The sequence below is a fragment of the Aethalodelphis obliquidens genome, unplaced genomic scaffold, assembly GCF_003676395.1.
Source record: "Aethalodelphis obliquidens isolate GAN/ISIS:26980383/991018 unplaced genomic scaffold, ASM367639v1 scaffold5, whole genome shotgun sequence".
Classification (NCBI taxonomy): domain Eukaryota; kingdom Metazoa; phylum Chordata; class Mammalia; order Artiodactyla; family Delphinidae; genus Aethalodelphis; species Aethalodelphis obliquidens.
The window spans coordinates 14,064,557-14,079,825 of NW_020837949.1; the positions used below are offsets into that span (position 1 = coordinate 14,064,557).

The following is a 15,269-nucleotide window of genomic DNA, read 5'->3' on the forward strand; positions in this document are numbered from 1 at the left end:
ACTTTCCGCAGACCCCAGAGGCAACCAGCTGACAGCCACCAGCATGCCACACCCCCTGCATCTGTTTCCAGAGCCCCCCACCCCATCCCGCTCGCCAGCTTCATCACTGACACGTCGCTCCGTTGTTTTTATGGCCGCTTTCCACTTTTCCTTGTACCTGCCACCCACCCCACGCCAACACCACCACCATGCCCCGCTGCACCAGTGCAGAACCAAATGGCAGCCCCCAAGTTGTCCCCAGCTTCCCGTGGCCCCCTGCACTGTCTCTCAGCCCAAACAGCAGGGCAGGTCGCACCCCTCACCCTCTTGACAGCCTCCATACCAGCCATGGAGCCTCCTGACAGCTCCTTTTCCGACCTGAAAGGCTACTGTGAATGAAGAGCTCTGGACAAAAGGTCGAGAGGTAGAGAGACAGGCCCCCAGTCCAGCCTCAACTGCACCTTCCTCTGTTCTGCCAGTTAATTTTCTAATTACTAATATACTAATTCTAATTTAATTTAGTAAGAAGAAGAGAGGAACACGGGCTGCTTATCACAGCCCCATTCACTTCCCACTGACAGCACTTCCCCTACATCTCCCCCCACTCATTGGCAGCATTTTCGAACCAGGTAAAACTGGGGTCATGTCTGGCCCTGCAGGACCTGGGAAAAGTTACTTAACCTGTGTGAGCCTTGGTGCTTCTTCAGTAAAGCGGGGGCATTCGTCTATTCATAGGATCGTTGGGAGGTTTAAATTTAAGATAAAGAAACAAAGCACTTGACTGAATTTAACCTACCCTACCAGCGCCTGGTACATGACAGGCAGTAAATAGATCTGTTATCTGCCCTTCCCCCATTCCCACTGGTTCATGCTCAGCAAGACCACCTTCCCTCTTCAGCTCATTAGGAACAGCAACCAAGTGGAAAGCTGTTTGACCAGTTGTGTTTTTCTCCTCACCCCTTCTTCTCCTAAAAGACTGTACTCCTTCTTTCCTTTGTCTTTCAGCATTTATAGCTCATTGAATTTCAGCAATACTCACTCATTCATGCATATTTTCTTATCCCTCATCCCTCCTCATCTCTGATCTGGTGACCACAGAAGACACCTAAAGCCAACACAGTTTCTTTTCAGTCTCTTCTCCATTTCATGTGTGGTCCAAAGAACGTCTATGATCATGGCTAATAAACAAAAGAGAAATACCAGTGCTAGACAGGTATCAAAGGAAAAAGAGTGCCATGTCTGTAGATCAAATAGCAACAAAGTAAAGAAGCTACAACATCAGTTTCTAAAGTTCATGGAAATGTCCAAAAGTGTCTCCCTACTTCTTTTTTTCCTATTCATCTTTCTCCCTAAGTTTCAAAGATAAATTTCATAATATTTTAAAAATTCAGATGAATTCTATACCTTTTCATTTTATTATGTATTAAATGGATTTTTATGGGCAATTCTCTTAATTCATCACTACTCTTAATATTTCCGTGGCAAAACAAGCCTTTGAGCGCCACACAACCCAGATCCCATATAACCCATTTTCAGGATAATGGCTGGCAGTGTTTCTTATCAGCATGTGTCTGACGTTAGTAATTTTCACTTAGTACCAAACTCTATGCATGTCTAGTCAACCTTCAGTTAATCTAATTGTTCATTCAGGAAGCGTGTAACTCATTAATCAGCTGCTACACGCCCGAGCATTGTGCTGGCCGCTGAGAAAATTCTAAAGTGTTAACACTTCCGAACGCCAGAAACATACGGCGCCCAGTCTTCGAAGTTTGTTTTCCACATAAACTACAATATCCTCCCTTATAAAGTGGTATTACTAAGATATCCTGCCTCCCTCACAGAGTGGAATCACCCACTGAAGGCACTTGGTAAATTCTAAAATAAAATACACAGCACAGTCACCTGTTCAGGGACTTGAAAAGCTGGAGGGAATATTTATTTTCTCTCCCCAGAACTTAAGCTGAGTCTGCCTACTTGGCATTCTCCCCGCTTGAAATGCCCTCTTTCTCACTCACCTAGTTGTGTCCCTACCACTTAAATGTTACTGCACTAGGGAAACTTACCTGTTGGTCACCTGGGGTGGCTCCTCCCTTCAACAACTCTCTGGGTAGTGAGAGACCCACCTTTTGGTTTTAGTTTGGCTTTTAATTGGGGAGGGAACTTTATCTTATAAACGAGCTCTGTTTCTATAAAACCAGTAAAGAGCCTGTTTTCCCGTCTTTCTTTTAGGAACACGCATGCTCACGGCAGCCATTACAATCCCATCATGCAGCAGCCGGCGCTATTGACTGGTCATGTGACCCTTCCAGCAGCTCAACCCTTAAATGTGGGCGTGGCCCACGTGATGCGGCAGCAACCTACCAGCACCACTTCCTCCCGGAAGAGTAAGCAGCACCAGTCCTCTGCGAGGTAGGTGGTGAAAGAGTCTATCCCTGTAGGAAGGAGACCTCAAGGAGCTTGGAAGTTAAAGACCTGGATCCCTGGAGTGGGACAGGAAGTGGCCGGTAGAATTTGCTAGACCATGTGGGGAGCACTAGGGTTTGAAAGAGGCACTCATTCTGAGGTCTGAGTGCTGACCCTGCCAGCACCCAAAGGTTGGGGGCCTGGGACCACAGTGTTCAGTGTCTGGGCCTTAGCGGTTCTCCACTTCTCTAGAAAACACTCAGGCTGACCTCTGAAGTTGCATTTTCAAAACCATAATAACTTCATTTAAAAGTAGTAGAGGGAATTCCCTGGCAGTCCAGTGGTTAGGACTTGGTGCTTTGACTGCCATGGCCGCCCTGTCAATCCCTGGTCCGGGAACTAAGACCCAGCTTCCGGTGCAGCCAAAAAAAAAAAAAAAAGGGGGAGCACAGAAACGTGCTTTCTCTGAAATCTCAGGTCAGAAATCTGAGGTCAGAAATTTAACTCATTTAGCTACTTGCTTAAATATAAGCAGTAACTTTGGCTAATCCTAGACACTAACCAGCAGAACAATAATCTTTCCCATTTCCTTTAAATCCAGTTTCATCTCCATGAACTCTTAAAAATCAAGATTGACAAAGGTCACGTGCTGTTTAATTCCATTGATAAGGTATTTTGGAAAAGGTTAAACTATAGGGACAGAGATCAGATCAGGAGCTGCCAGGGACTAGGGTTGGAGAGGAGAGGATTGACAAGGAAAGAGCATAAGGGAATTTTTCAAGGTGATGACAGAGTTCTATATCTGGATGGTGACGGGGGTTACCTGACTGTACATCTGTCAGAACTCATCAAACATTTCTAAAGGGTGTCTTCCACCGTACGTAAATACCTCAAGAGACCTGACTTAAAAAATAGAGATTTCCAAAAAAAATTTTTTTTTAATTTTTTAAAAAAATAGAGATTTCCAGACAAACGAACAAACAAGAAAATCAAGATTGTGTGGGTGCAGAATTTTTTCTGCATCTCTCTCCAGTGGCACTGGCTGGGAGGTACGTAATTGCTTATTTGGAATAGGCTAATCAAGAGAAGTCTAGTATAGGAAATGTCTAGTGAATTTTGGTTTTCTACTTCCTTGTATAGGAAGTTGCCAGAAATTAGGCCCGCCCTTTTTCATTCTTTTTCACTTGAAAACGAATCCAAGAGCTGACTTCCTTAAGTTGTCATCCTTCCCGAACAAGATTCTTATTTGGATGTTTCTGACAACTTAGGGAAATTCACGTCAGATCGGTGGCAGGCTTCCAGAATGCTTTTGCGTGGCAGCCCTGTGACAGCACACCTGTGTCTTTGTTAGATTGGGTGGCAACAGAAGCCACCGTCTCGATCCTCACGTGCTGTCATGCTCGCCCTGGTAGGTGGTCGCCAGAACCCTGGTCTGGCCGGGAGGTGGGGTTTAGCCTCCTTGTAGCTCACCTTGGCCAGGTAGGGGCAGGAAGAACCCTTGGCCTCTGACCTGCTGGCAAGTCCCTCTTTCTTGCCTCCTTACCACCCAGCTGCCTTCAGGAAGGCTCACTGCCAGTGCATTTCAAGATCAGTATGACTATAGTGAAAATTAGGTGTTTTCCTATTTTTAAGACCAGTGCCTTAGGCATTAACAGTTGGGAAGACCAGAAGGCTTTCCCCTGTCAGGTAGTGCCATCAGGCATACTCTTCTTTAACAACACCAAATGGACCGTATTTTAACTGCTCGAGTAGTGAAAACATAATCTCAAAATTGTAACGTATTAGTAATAACAAATACATAGTTCTGTGGTAAGTACAAAGAATGGAACAATCTTATCAGTAACACTTCTTATTACGAGCCCCCCAAAAGGAACAAGCAACATATCTGATATCAACTAAATAGAAAATTAAATAGATCTGCCTTTATGGAATTATTTTCATCTTTATTGCCATCCCTTTAGCTAGAAGATGCTAGAATCTCTAAGGACATATCACAGTCTTAAGTTTCATCATAGGCTGGCTTTGATCTCACTGTACAGATATGACCAAGGTCAGCAAGGGTTGATGGGGAGGGGAAGAAGGTAAGGTATTTTTTTCTCCAAAGTTACCAGACACTACATTGGCTGATTTGATAAGTAATTTTGAGTTGATCAAAATCAAGATTAAAAGGTCCCTTTTTAAGCATACCTTTTCCTCTTGCATTTTTCCTGATTTTTCATTGCAATTGAAACAGACTGGTAAGGTTCCTGTGATGCCCATGTGTCAAAATCCAAAAAAAATCGTTCTTTGAAAAATTATACCCACACAGATACTTTTATGGTCATGTCCATAAAAGGAGGAAGAAGGGAAAGCTAAACTTTAACGTTAGATCCTTTAGATCCAGGAACTCTTAGGAAGTGAGTGTTTTAGTTTAATCAGTGGTAAACCAGCCATTAGCAAGGAAACTAAAGCTTTCTGTGCAGATACCTTTTCTTCCACCTCTCAAACAAGAGCTAAATACATTGGGGAGGATGACCAGATTGAGCTCAGGGAGTTGGGCCTCGACCCTGAAGACAGAGGGCCGCATTGGGGCAGACACCCCTGAAATCCTGGGCGTTACGTCTGCCCCCACAAGACCAGCCCGGTCCTGGGTCACAGCCCTGTGCCCTCTCCTGAGAGCCCTGACTACTCCCTTTGTCCCGCTGGGGGCGGGTGCCAGGGGCCAGGCCAGAGCCCAGAGAAGACCAGGCTGCTGCCCCCGTCTGTGTCGCAGCTAACTGGAAGAGAGAGCTCCACAGGCAGCCGCTTCTGCAGTCACATTAGGTCTGAGTGCCCTGGTCCTCTACCTGTTTACGGAGACTTGGCAAAGCTGGTGTTTCTAGACAGTTGAGCCCCTCGGAAGGAGCTGCCGGGTCTGACCCTCTCCGTGAGCGTGTGTGGCTTTGTCGTTCCAGAAACGTCTCCACCTGTGAGGTGTCCTCCTCTCAGGCCGTCAGCTCCCCGCAGCGGTCCAAGCGTGTCAAGGAGAACACGCCTCCGCGCTGCGCCCTGGTGCACAGCAGCCCGGCCTGCAGCTCCTCCGTCACGTGCGGCTGGGGCGACGGGGCCTCCAGCACCACCAGGGAGCGGCAGCGGCAGACGATAGTCATTCCTGACACCCCCAGCCCCACGGTCAGCGTCATCACCATCAGCAGCGACACGGATGAAGAGGAGGAGCAGAAGCATGCCCCCGCCAGGTAAGGCTGTGCCACCTTCAGACTCCAGGAAGGAGCGGAGTTGCGTTTCCGTCTCGCACGGAGACAGTCATGGTGGATCTGGACCACCTTGCATCGTCCAGCGTGATGACCCCTCTCTCCCGGCCCCTGAATTTTGGCTTTGCCGTGTCCTGGAGCCCTAAGGTGATTCCAAGGGAATGTCCAACAGATTTTCCATAATTGTTGAAAGCCGAAATGATTTTGAGTCACTTTGGTCTTAAAAAATAGTCACAGGCCCTTGACACTTGGGGGACGTGAGGCCATAAAAATCAGGCACAGGGTGCCAGTGTATTTCGAGCCTCGTGCGCTAAAAATCTCTGCCTCGGGCTATTGAATTTATTCCTAGTTGGTCAGGCTGTTTCTCTAACACTGCCTTGGCTCTCTCAGAATCTGAGGTAATTGTCCAATTAATCAGAAAGTTTCCTGTGTCTGATTAACCCCGTCTATTGAACTGCCAGTTGGCTCTTCACCCAGAGAGCATTACTGTTTATTCCAAAGCAGTAAGAACTCATTTCACTCTCTATATGCTTCCTGGGGAGAGGGGAGAAATATTTATTATATTTGCGAGACGGTTCACCCTAGTGCCAGAGCCTCTTCCCCACACTTTCCAGCCAGACTGCAACGGAGTGCGGTGTGAGCTTGGGCTGTCTGATGGTCCCCTGGAACTTGCCTCTCTGAACGGTTGGTCCCCTGGCCTTCAGCACCCCTGGGCCTCGGGACCTTGTAGATCCAAAGTCTCACAGTCCCAACCTGCTGGCTCCTCCCTTTGGGACCCAGGACCTGGGAAGGGAGGCCTGCCCCACGCTGCCAGTCAGCGCACATCCCATGACCTGATGTGAAGCTTAACATTCACAGTTAGGCCCGAATTACTAATTCCTGATTGGATACAATGTCCCTGATTATAATCACAGATCCTTTTGATTAGATAATAAATTCCTACACTTAAAATCATTACAAGATATGCAGATAGACTGATTCAGACATTCTCACTACAGCTATTTCTTCCTGCATCCCGTTCCCATCTTTATAATGAACTCAGTGTCTTATCTTCTCAGATGGGGCTAGTGTATCTTTCATTCCAGTGTCCTCTTTAGTGGCCCAGCCTAGGCTTCAGTGTGTCTCAGAGAAGCATATCGTGGAGCATTTCTGGTCCTAGCATTGGGCCAGGAGCTAGAGGGGCCACGGGGCCGGGGGGATGGGGCTCAGTGCTCATTCCCAGGCTGCCTGTTCCAGAACTGGGCTCAGTTTCCTTTTGGAGGACAGTCCCAAGTTGAGTCAATACCCCATCCTGCCCAGTGCCTCGTGCCTCGCAGGCCCTTCCCAAAGAGGAAGGCTCTCCCGGCTCCGGCCGGCCCCTGGCCTGGAGCAGCTGGTGCACACATCTGTAGCATCAGGCACGAGAAGGACCAGAAGCCTCACACAGCCCTTTGCCACAACTGGAAAAAGGTGATTTTAAAATCCGACAACTGACTAGATTGGAATAGCATTTTGACATTTGAATTGACACAGAATCTCGACCTCTGTGCTCCAGAGAGAATTGAGTAGTGGGTCTGAGGAGAAGGAGGATGAGAGAGCCATCTCTCCACCTGTCAGGCCGCTGCCGGAGCCGTGAGCGCAAAGCGAGCCAAAGCACAGGCTGCCTCCGCAGCAGCTCCGGGGCCCAGAAAGAAGAGAACTGGGGTACTTGACAGCATGTGAGGACCTTGGTGACTTCACAAGTGAGTCAAGACGTAGGGGAGGGCAGGGAAGGAGCTGACTGCCAGGTGCATGTGTAAGCGACAACCACAGACAGCGACAGTGGGCTGCTGAGTACCAGAGCTTCATACAGTGGAAAGCGCAGGGGACGGCCTGCCTGCCCAGGGGAACGCAACGCACCAGAGAGGTTCCGCCAAATGGGGGAAGCTGCAGGCTGAGGCCAGCGCGTAATCGAGACGGGTGTCGGCAGCGCACAGGTGTGAGGGGAGGCGCACAGAATGGGCTGATAGTGTTTTCTGGAGGGATCAAATGATCCTTAAAGGAATGTTTTAGGACCCAGGAAGACAGGAAAGTGTATTTGAGTCTGGGGAGGATCAAACAGAAACCAGTAGCTATTTTATTCATAGCGAACCCACCGTGTAATGTGACCACGTTAATGTGACTGCATTTTGTAATGAGAAAAGAAACGGGGAAATACGATTACTCGTTCTTAGATATCAGAATTATGGCAAACTTTAACACAGTAAATATCTATTGGCCCCACTGGTAAGATATTACACTCGGAACCACAGGTGCTACATAAATAAGGTAGACAGCCTCTGTCCTCAGGAGGTTTGCAGGGTAATAAGCTAGGTAAGACGCTTGCAAATCATAACATAAAACAGAATGTCAGCCCCCTAGAAACTAGCAGAGGCCTGTGGGGATTCAAGGGGGAAGTAGCTTGAGGAAGTAGCAGGGGAGAGGAGGCTTTCCAAGGTCAAAGGTCCTGATGGGTGTGGACAGTGGGTAGAGGAGGTGAGACTGCAAATTCCAGCGAGATAGGTGTTGGGTGGAGCCTCAGAGGTGGGCAGAAGGGATCAAGAGCACGTGGGGCCGCTGATCAGAGAGAAAAGGCGGGAGGCAAGGAAAGAAGGGACTTCAGATTGGAGGGAGATTTGAGGGTCTCTCCTTAGGTGGGCGTGGCCAGCTTTGCGAGGAGCTGCTGAGGAGCTGGTGGGAAAGCATCAGTCCTGGGAAAACAAGGACGTGCCCCCAGGTGCAGCCCTCCAGCTGGAAGCGTCTCTACCTGTCAGTGCTCCAGTGTGAACCGTGGAGACTTCCCTCCTAGACCCTAACCATTCTTGTTCCCAAACCTGATTTCTCCCAGCCGTGAGCACCTCGATTCTGATCTTCTGTGTCCCTGACCTCATTTCCTATTTGCGGCTCACGCCCAGTGCTAGCCCTGTAACTCTGCCTGAAATGCCGATCGCTCCCCATCACGTGACTCAGCCTCAACACAGCAGCCAGAGAGCGGGGTGGGGGGGTGATGCTCACAGGGGTGGTGAGCATGGACCACATGGCAGCGTCTTTCAGAGCCGACGTGAGACAAATAATGGTAAATCCACCTTTTTTAGGACTAAGCTTGTCACTAAATCTCTGGGACCAGCCGATAATTGCCTAGAATTTTCAGAAGAATGCCAAAGCAAAATTATCATTCCTGCCCCCCAGTGTGTGGCACTGTTCGTTGCCAGGTTAGGTGGATGGTCAGCAATTCCTCCTTGTAAGGAGGACTCCAGAGCGTGAGGGGCAGGCTGGGGGCGAGTGAATTAGGGAGGAGGGGAGTCATAACAAACACTCCCCAGGTGTTTCCACCTGCACTTTCTGTGCATCATTCGATGGAATATACAAGGCCAGCAGTTGTAGTCCCATTTGATAGATGAGGAAACTGAGGCCCAAGAAAGGTAGGTGACTCACCCAGATTGACAAAGTTCTAAGTAGCAGAATTAGGATTCAGGTTCTGTGACATTGAGGAAATGGCAGTCTTAATTACCGGCAAAAATAATTGATTTCTCTTCAGTCATTAATTCAACACATTATAAATTGTGTCCTGTGCTTCCTCTGACCACCACCATGCCCACACCCATGGTCACAGCCTCTGTGTGCAGGGCACCAGGCCAGGGCAGTGGGAGAGTCCAGGGTACGTTCACTGAGCCCTGACTGGGGCGAGGCATTGATTGGTCGGAGTGGTGGGGCTCTAGCAGCAGGCAGGGCAGAAGTCAGCTCTTCTCATTCTTTAAGAAGATTTGAAAAAGTGAGGAGGCCAAGGAAGGCCCAGCAGCCTCCTCTTTCTCGATGTTGGACGAGGGGGCCCTGTGGTCATGGCTAGAGAATTTGCCTAAAGATAGCAAACAGATACTTTTCTGGGTCCCCCAGGATTAGGAAGTAGAACCAGTCCTGTTTTAAATATATTTAGGGCTTCCCTGGTGACACGGTGGTTAAGAATCCGCCTGCCGATGCAGGGGACAGGGGTTCGAGCCCTGGTCCAGGAAGATCCCACGTGCTGCGGAGCAACTAAGCCCGTGCGCCACAGCTGCTGAGCCTGCGAGCCACAACTACTGAGCCCATGTGCCACAACTACTGAAGCCCGTGAGCCTAGAGCCTGTGCTCCGCAACAAGAGAAGCCACTGCAATGAGAAGCCCGCGCACCACAACAGAGTAGCCCTTGCTCACCACAACTAGAGAAAGCCCGCGCGCAGCAACGAAGACCCAACGCAGCCAAAATAAATAAATTAAATAAATTAATTTTAAAAATATATATTTAAATGACTTTGATCAGAGGAGCATTTGACTGTCCACACGTGCTGAATAAGCTATCTTTTCTCCCTTGAACTTTCCTTGGAGAAAGTTTATGGGTGCACGTCTTATTATTCAGACCCTTCTGCCAACCTTGCCTTGTGCTGAAACTGTCTTTTAGAGGCCATGAGGCTGCATCATACAGTCTTCCAAAGTGTGTGACCAGAGGGGCTCATTTCAGCTGATCGGTTAGAAATCGTTTTGCCCGGGCGCCATTATTCGTTCATTTATCTGTTCGTTCAATTAGCTATTTCTGGTAGCCGGGGTTCATTGACTTAGGTCTTCAGGGCACTGCTGTATTCTGCATCACTTTGGGAGTGTGTTACCGTTAATGTGACGAAAATGTGAACTTCAGTAGAAGATTGATTCATCAGGATCACTAAGTATTTTAAACAGGGATCACTCGGAAAATGTTTACGCAAAAAAAAATGTGACCCCAAATGTTCTCTTTTACACTAAATTGAAAATCTAGAGAAATTACTATAGAAAAGGCACAGTCAGGAAGCTGAGGTACTGCTGCTCAAAAGACAGCCTGAAAAATTAACATCCACTTATCAGTGGAAAAGCGCACACACCCACTTAGGCCAACATTGTGCTGTGCTAGTGGCATCAGAGTCAAGCTCGAGGGAAGAAGCGAAGGACCCAACTCGCAGCGCCATCTGGAGGGCTCGTTGCTTCGCGGTGGTAAGTTACACCCCACAGATGAACAGAGGATCTTTTGTCGAGGGAACTCTACTGCATCTTTATTACAGGGTTACGTTCAAAACACCCCAGTGGGGGGCTTCCCCGGTGGCTCAGTGGTTAAGAATTCACCTGCCAATGCAGGGGACACGGGTTCGAGCCCTGGTCTGGGAGGATCCCACGTGCTGCGGAGCAACTAAGCCCGTGCACCACAACTATTGAGCCTGCTCTCTAGAGCCCACGAGCCACAACTACTGAAGCCCACGCGCCTAGAGCCCGTGCTCCACAACAAGAGAAGCCACCGCAATGAGAAGCCCATGCACCGCAACGAAGAGTAGCCCCCGCTCCCCACAACTAGAGAAAGCCTGCGTGCAGCAACGAAGACCCAACGCAGCCATAAATAAATAAATAAATCTATTTTAAAAAAAAAAAAACCCAGTGGTTAAGGGGGTGCATTTTATGAAAACGCTGTGTTTTGAAGAGGAGACACTGCACCGGACTGTCCCCAGCCACCTGTCCTAACACTGCCGCACGTTACAAAGCTTTCACAGACGTGTAGCGACTTCGTGGTGTCCTCCCTGCCTTCTGCCGGGCAGAGGGTGGAGGGCAGGAGCGGGCTGGGAAGCACAGGGCAGAGCCATGCCCAGCGGATGGACCCAGCGCGATCCGGAGAGACTCGTAGGCTGGAGCGCAGGAGGTGGAGGGAGAGTGAACACCTGCTGCTGTGCGTGATGCGTGAGGACTGGGGCCACCCTTCGCTCCTTCTAGGCCCTGTTTCAGATTTCTCCAGAAGGTAGTCATGTAAAAAGTGACCGTAATGGTGACACGGATGTGTGTGTGTGTATGTCGAGAGACATACACATAGATATAAACATGTGGATAATGTAACGCGAATGTAATGTATGCACCCAATTTAAAATGTAGATTTTTATGGTTCTCACTAATGACTTTAAATTGGAAGGCACATGATACCTCGGAAGTACACTGGCCTGGTGTCATCGTCGCCTGGCCCCTCTTTTCACGTGAAGGGCTGGTTAAAAGCAGTCGGCCTTGTATTTATTTCTAGCTGGGCGGAGAGGGAGTGGGAACAGCATAGCGAGCCGTGCGCACGCCTGTGCAGGTGGCCGGCTTGGGAGCTGTCATCTCCATCGGCCAGGACAGCTGTCCATGCGAACAACCCCATGGCCCATGCTTGGAGGAGACCACCGTCACCAGCTGTGCCCCTGGTGGAAGCAGCAGGAACAGTCTCAGTTGCCGTACGTTCTCAGTCTCGCGGGTAGGAGGGGGCTGTGTAGCTAGTGATTAAAAGGGAGTGCAGGCTCTGGACAACCCAACAGCGAAAAAAATAACAACCTAATTTAAAAGTGGGCTAAGGACTGGGACCGACGTTTCTTAACAGAAGACACGTACGGGGCCAACAGCCATATGAAAACTGCTCCACGTTATTCGTGATCAGGGAAATGCAAACCAAAACCACGATGAGATATCACCTCACACCTGTCGGGATGGCTATTATCGAAAAGAAAAGATAACGAGTGTTGACGAGGAGGACGTGGAGACACTGGAACTCTTGTGCGCCGTTGGTGGGAATACAAATTGGTGCAGCCGCTATGGAAAACAGTATGGAAGTTCCTCAAAAAAATTAAAAATAGAGCTGCCATATGATCTAGCAGTACCACTTCTGAGTATTTATCCAAAAGAATGGAAATCAGGACCTCAGAGAGGTAGCCACTCCCATGTGGATTGCAGCATTAGTCACAATAGCCAAGATGTGGAAACAGCCTAAGTGTCCATCAGATGAATGGACAGATGAATGGATAAAGAAAATGTAGCATGTGCTTACAGTGGAATACTGTTCAGCCTTGAAGAAAATGTGCAGTATGCAAAAAACCTCTTACGTGAGCTATCTAAGAGTCACATTCACAGAATCAAAGAGTGGAATCTCAGTTGCCAGGGACTGTGGGTAGGGGGAAATGGGGAGTCACTGACCAACAGGCATACACTTCAGTTGAGATGAATAAGCTCTATAGATCTGTACAGCGTCACAGCTATAGTCATCACCACTGTATTGTATACTTAGAATTTTATGAAGGTAGATCGCATGTTGCATATTCTTACCACAATAAAATAAAAATTTTTTAAATAAATAAACTAAGACCACACTTAGTCACAAAAAGAAAAAGAAGAAGAATTCTAGCTCTTGGTTCCAACCTGACTTTGCCCCTAACCAGCTGTGTGACCTTGAACAACCAAGTGACCTAAGCTCTCCACATCTGAAGTTAGTTGTTCTTAAAATGAAAGTTGTAATATTCTTCACCTCGTAGTTTTGCTGTGAAGATTAGAGGGGATAAAACATGCAGGGGACTTTGAACAGTAGTTGTGCATTCAGTAATCGTTTCCTGTGTTTAGTAATCAATGTCATAGTAACAGAAGAGCAGTATTTTTCACATATAGCATTGATTATGGCATCAGAGGCATGAAATAAGTCATGGAAAGTTCATTGGTGGAGATGAGTTTTGACTCAGGTCTTGGAGGACGGAATTGATGGTGATTGGCAAATGGAAATCAGAAGCACATTCCAGTTAGGGTCCTACAGAGAAGGGGTCACAGATTTGTGTCTGATCTTCCAGCAGTGTTTTCTCCATTGAGGCTGATTTCTTTACTTAGCTCCTTATTTCTTTTCATCATTTTAAAATGATGAAAATCATCTCTTGCCATCACAACGCAAGGCAGTCATGAACTCTGGCAGCTTTGGTTTTTATTCGGAAGTGATGTTCTTTCGAGACCACTTAAACAAGTATCTCTCATTCTTCTCCTATCACTGTTTCTCACTTCCATTAACCAATTCATAATGGGATTGATAAGCTATCAATAATAATTAGACACTACAGTGGGATGAAGCCCAGTAGAATAGACACGTAGGAGCCAAAAGAACCCATAGTAGTAATGTCAAATGTGTGCTCATTTTTTTTTATAGTTTCTAAGTGATTAGCTTTTTTTTTTTTTTAATTTATTTTTGGCTGCGTTGGGTCTTCATTGCTGCGTGCGGTCTTTCTCTAGCTGTGGCGAGCAGGGCCTACTCTTCCTTGCGGTGCACAGCCTTCTCATTGTGGTGGCTTCTCTTATTGCGGAGCACGGGCTCTAGGCGCAGGGACTTCAGTAGTTGTGGCATGTGGGCTCAGTAGTTGTGGCTCTAGAGTGCAAGCTCAGTAGTTGTGGCACACGGGCTTAGTTGGTCCGCGGCATGTGGGATCTTCCTGAACCGGGCCCGAACCCCTATCCCCTGCATTGGCAGGCGGATTCTTTTTTTTTTTTTTGCGGTACGCGGGCCTCTCACTGTTGTGGCCTCTCCCGTTGCGGAGCACAGGCTCCGGACGCGCAGGCTCAGCAGCCATGGCTCACGGGCCCAGCCGCTCCGTGGCATGTGGGTCCTTCCCGGACCGGGGCACAAAGCCGTGTCCCCTGCATCAGCATGTGGACTCTCAACCACTGCGCCACCAGGGAAGCCCTGGCAGGCGGATTCTTAACTACTGTGCCACCAGGGAAGCCCGTGTGCTCATTTTTTAAGCTGACTCGTTTAACAATTTCTCATTTGTTCTCTAATCTGCATAGTACATCAGGTAGAGCACAGAGATTTCTAACAATAGAAGAGATTAAAAACAGAGCTATCAAATGAATTCACCTTTTCCAAACCTGTCACGTGTAAATCCAAAGAGATAGGTAGATCAGCATTAGACTGTGTTGTACCTCTCTGCTCCTTGGGCACGGGGACTGCCAGATCAGATAAAAGGGATGGGACCCATGAGGAGTTCGGAGAGGTTTTCTCCCACACTCCTTGGTGTAGATGACAAGATCCTGACATGCAGAATTCCTCAACATTTCTGTCGGGAGATGGCCCCCAATTCTGAGGGGTCATCTAGACCAAGCTGTCAGTTGTTACAAGACTTTTGCCAGAAAGCTTTCCTTCAGTGACAGGAAGCTCACTGATTCATTAAGCGGCCCCTTGTATGTTCAGATAATTCCAGTTGTCAGAGAATTCGTACTCGTATTGAGCTGAAGCTTCTCCACAATTTCTACAATTGAAGAATTCCAAATATGTCCAACTTGAATTTTATTGCGGCTTGGCCAAACTTAGTGGTGTGGGGGGTGTGTGTGTGTGTTTAATTTGCTCATTTTCTAAACTATTCAGAACCTAAGGAGGATATATAGTCAGCAGGAATTGTCTGGGTCTGGGTCAACATATAAGGTACACTTACTAAAAGGATTTATTTTCTCTCCAAATTAGGAGTAAAACGAATCCTATTTTAAGTGTCTTTAATAATAAATCTTCAAGGGACCATCACGATGGCTCCTTTAAGGCCACCCTCCCTAACGGATGTCATAGCAGGTTAGAGCTGGAGGGACATCCAGGGTCACCCCAATATCCAGGCCACTGCCCGAGGTCACACCAATAAATGGACAGCAGCACCAGGACTAGAGCACGAGCTCCCAGGACACATTTGGGAGCAGCCAGCCTCTGTTCTTCGCGTGGGGTCCGCCACCCACAGACCATGCATCTGCAGCAGAACATTTCTGCGTTTTGTGAGATGACCAGATGAGTCACTGTGTGTGTGTGTCATTTAATCAGGCAGAACTGGCTGTGACCGAAGCTGAGAGTGAAGGGCA

The 15,269-nt window shown here is 48.1% G+C and overlaps 1 protein-coding gene across 4 annotated transcripts in view; it reads left to right on the plus strand.

The window, feature by feature from the left end:
• HIPK2 (homeodomain interacting protein kinase 2) overlaps positions 1-15,269 on the plus strand; it is a 187,139-nt gene that overhangs the window by 159,403 nt on the left and 12,467 nt on the right. For all 4 annotated transcript variants that reach the window (XM_027101749.1, XM_027101750.1, XM_027101751.1 and 1 more), the window contains exons 11-12: positions 2,209-2,388; positions 5,316-5,597. In XM_027101749.1, the coding sequence (XP_026957550.1) occupies positions 2,209-2,388; positions 5,316-5,597 (462 nt within the window). The remainder of the gene's footprint in view (positions 1-2,208; positions 2,389-5,315; positions 5,598-15,269) is intronic.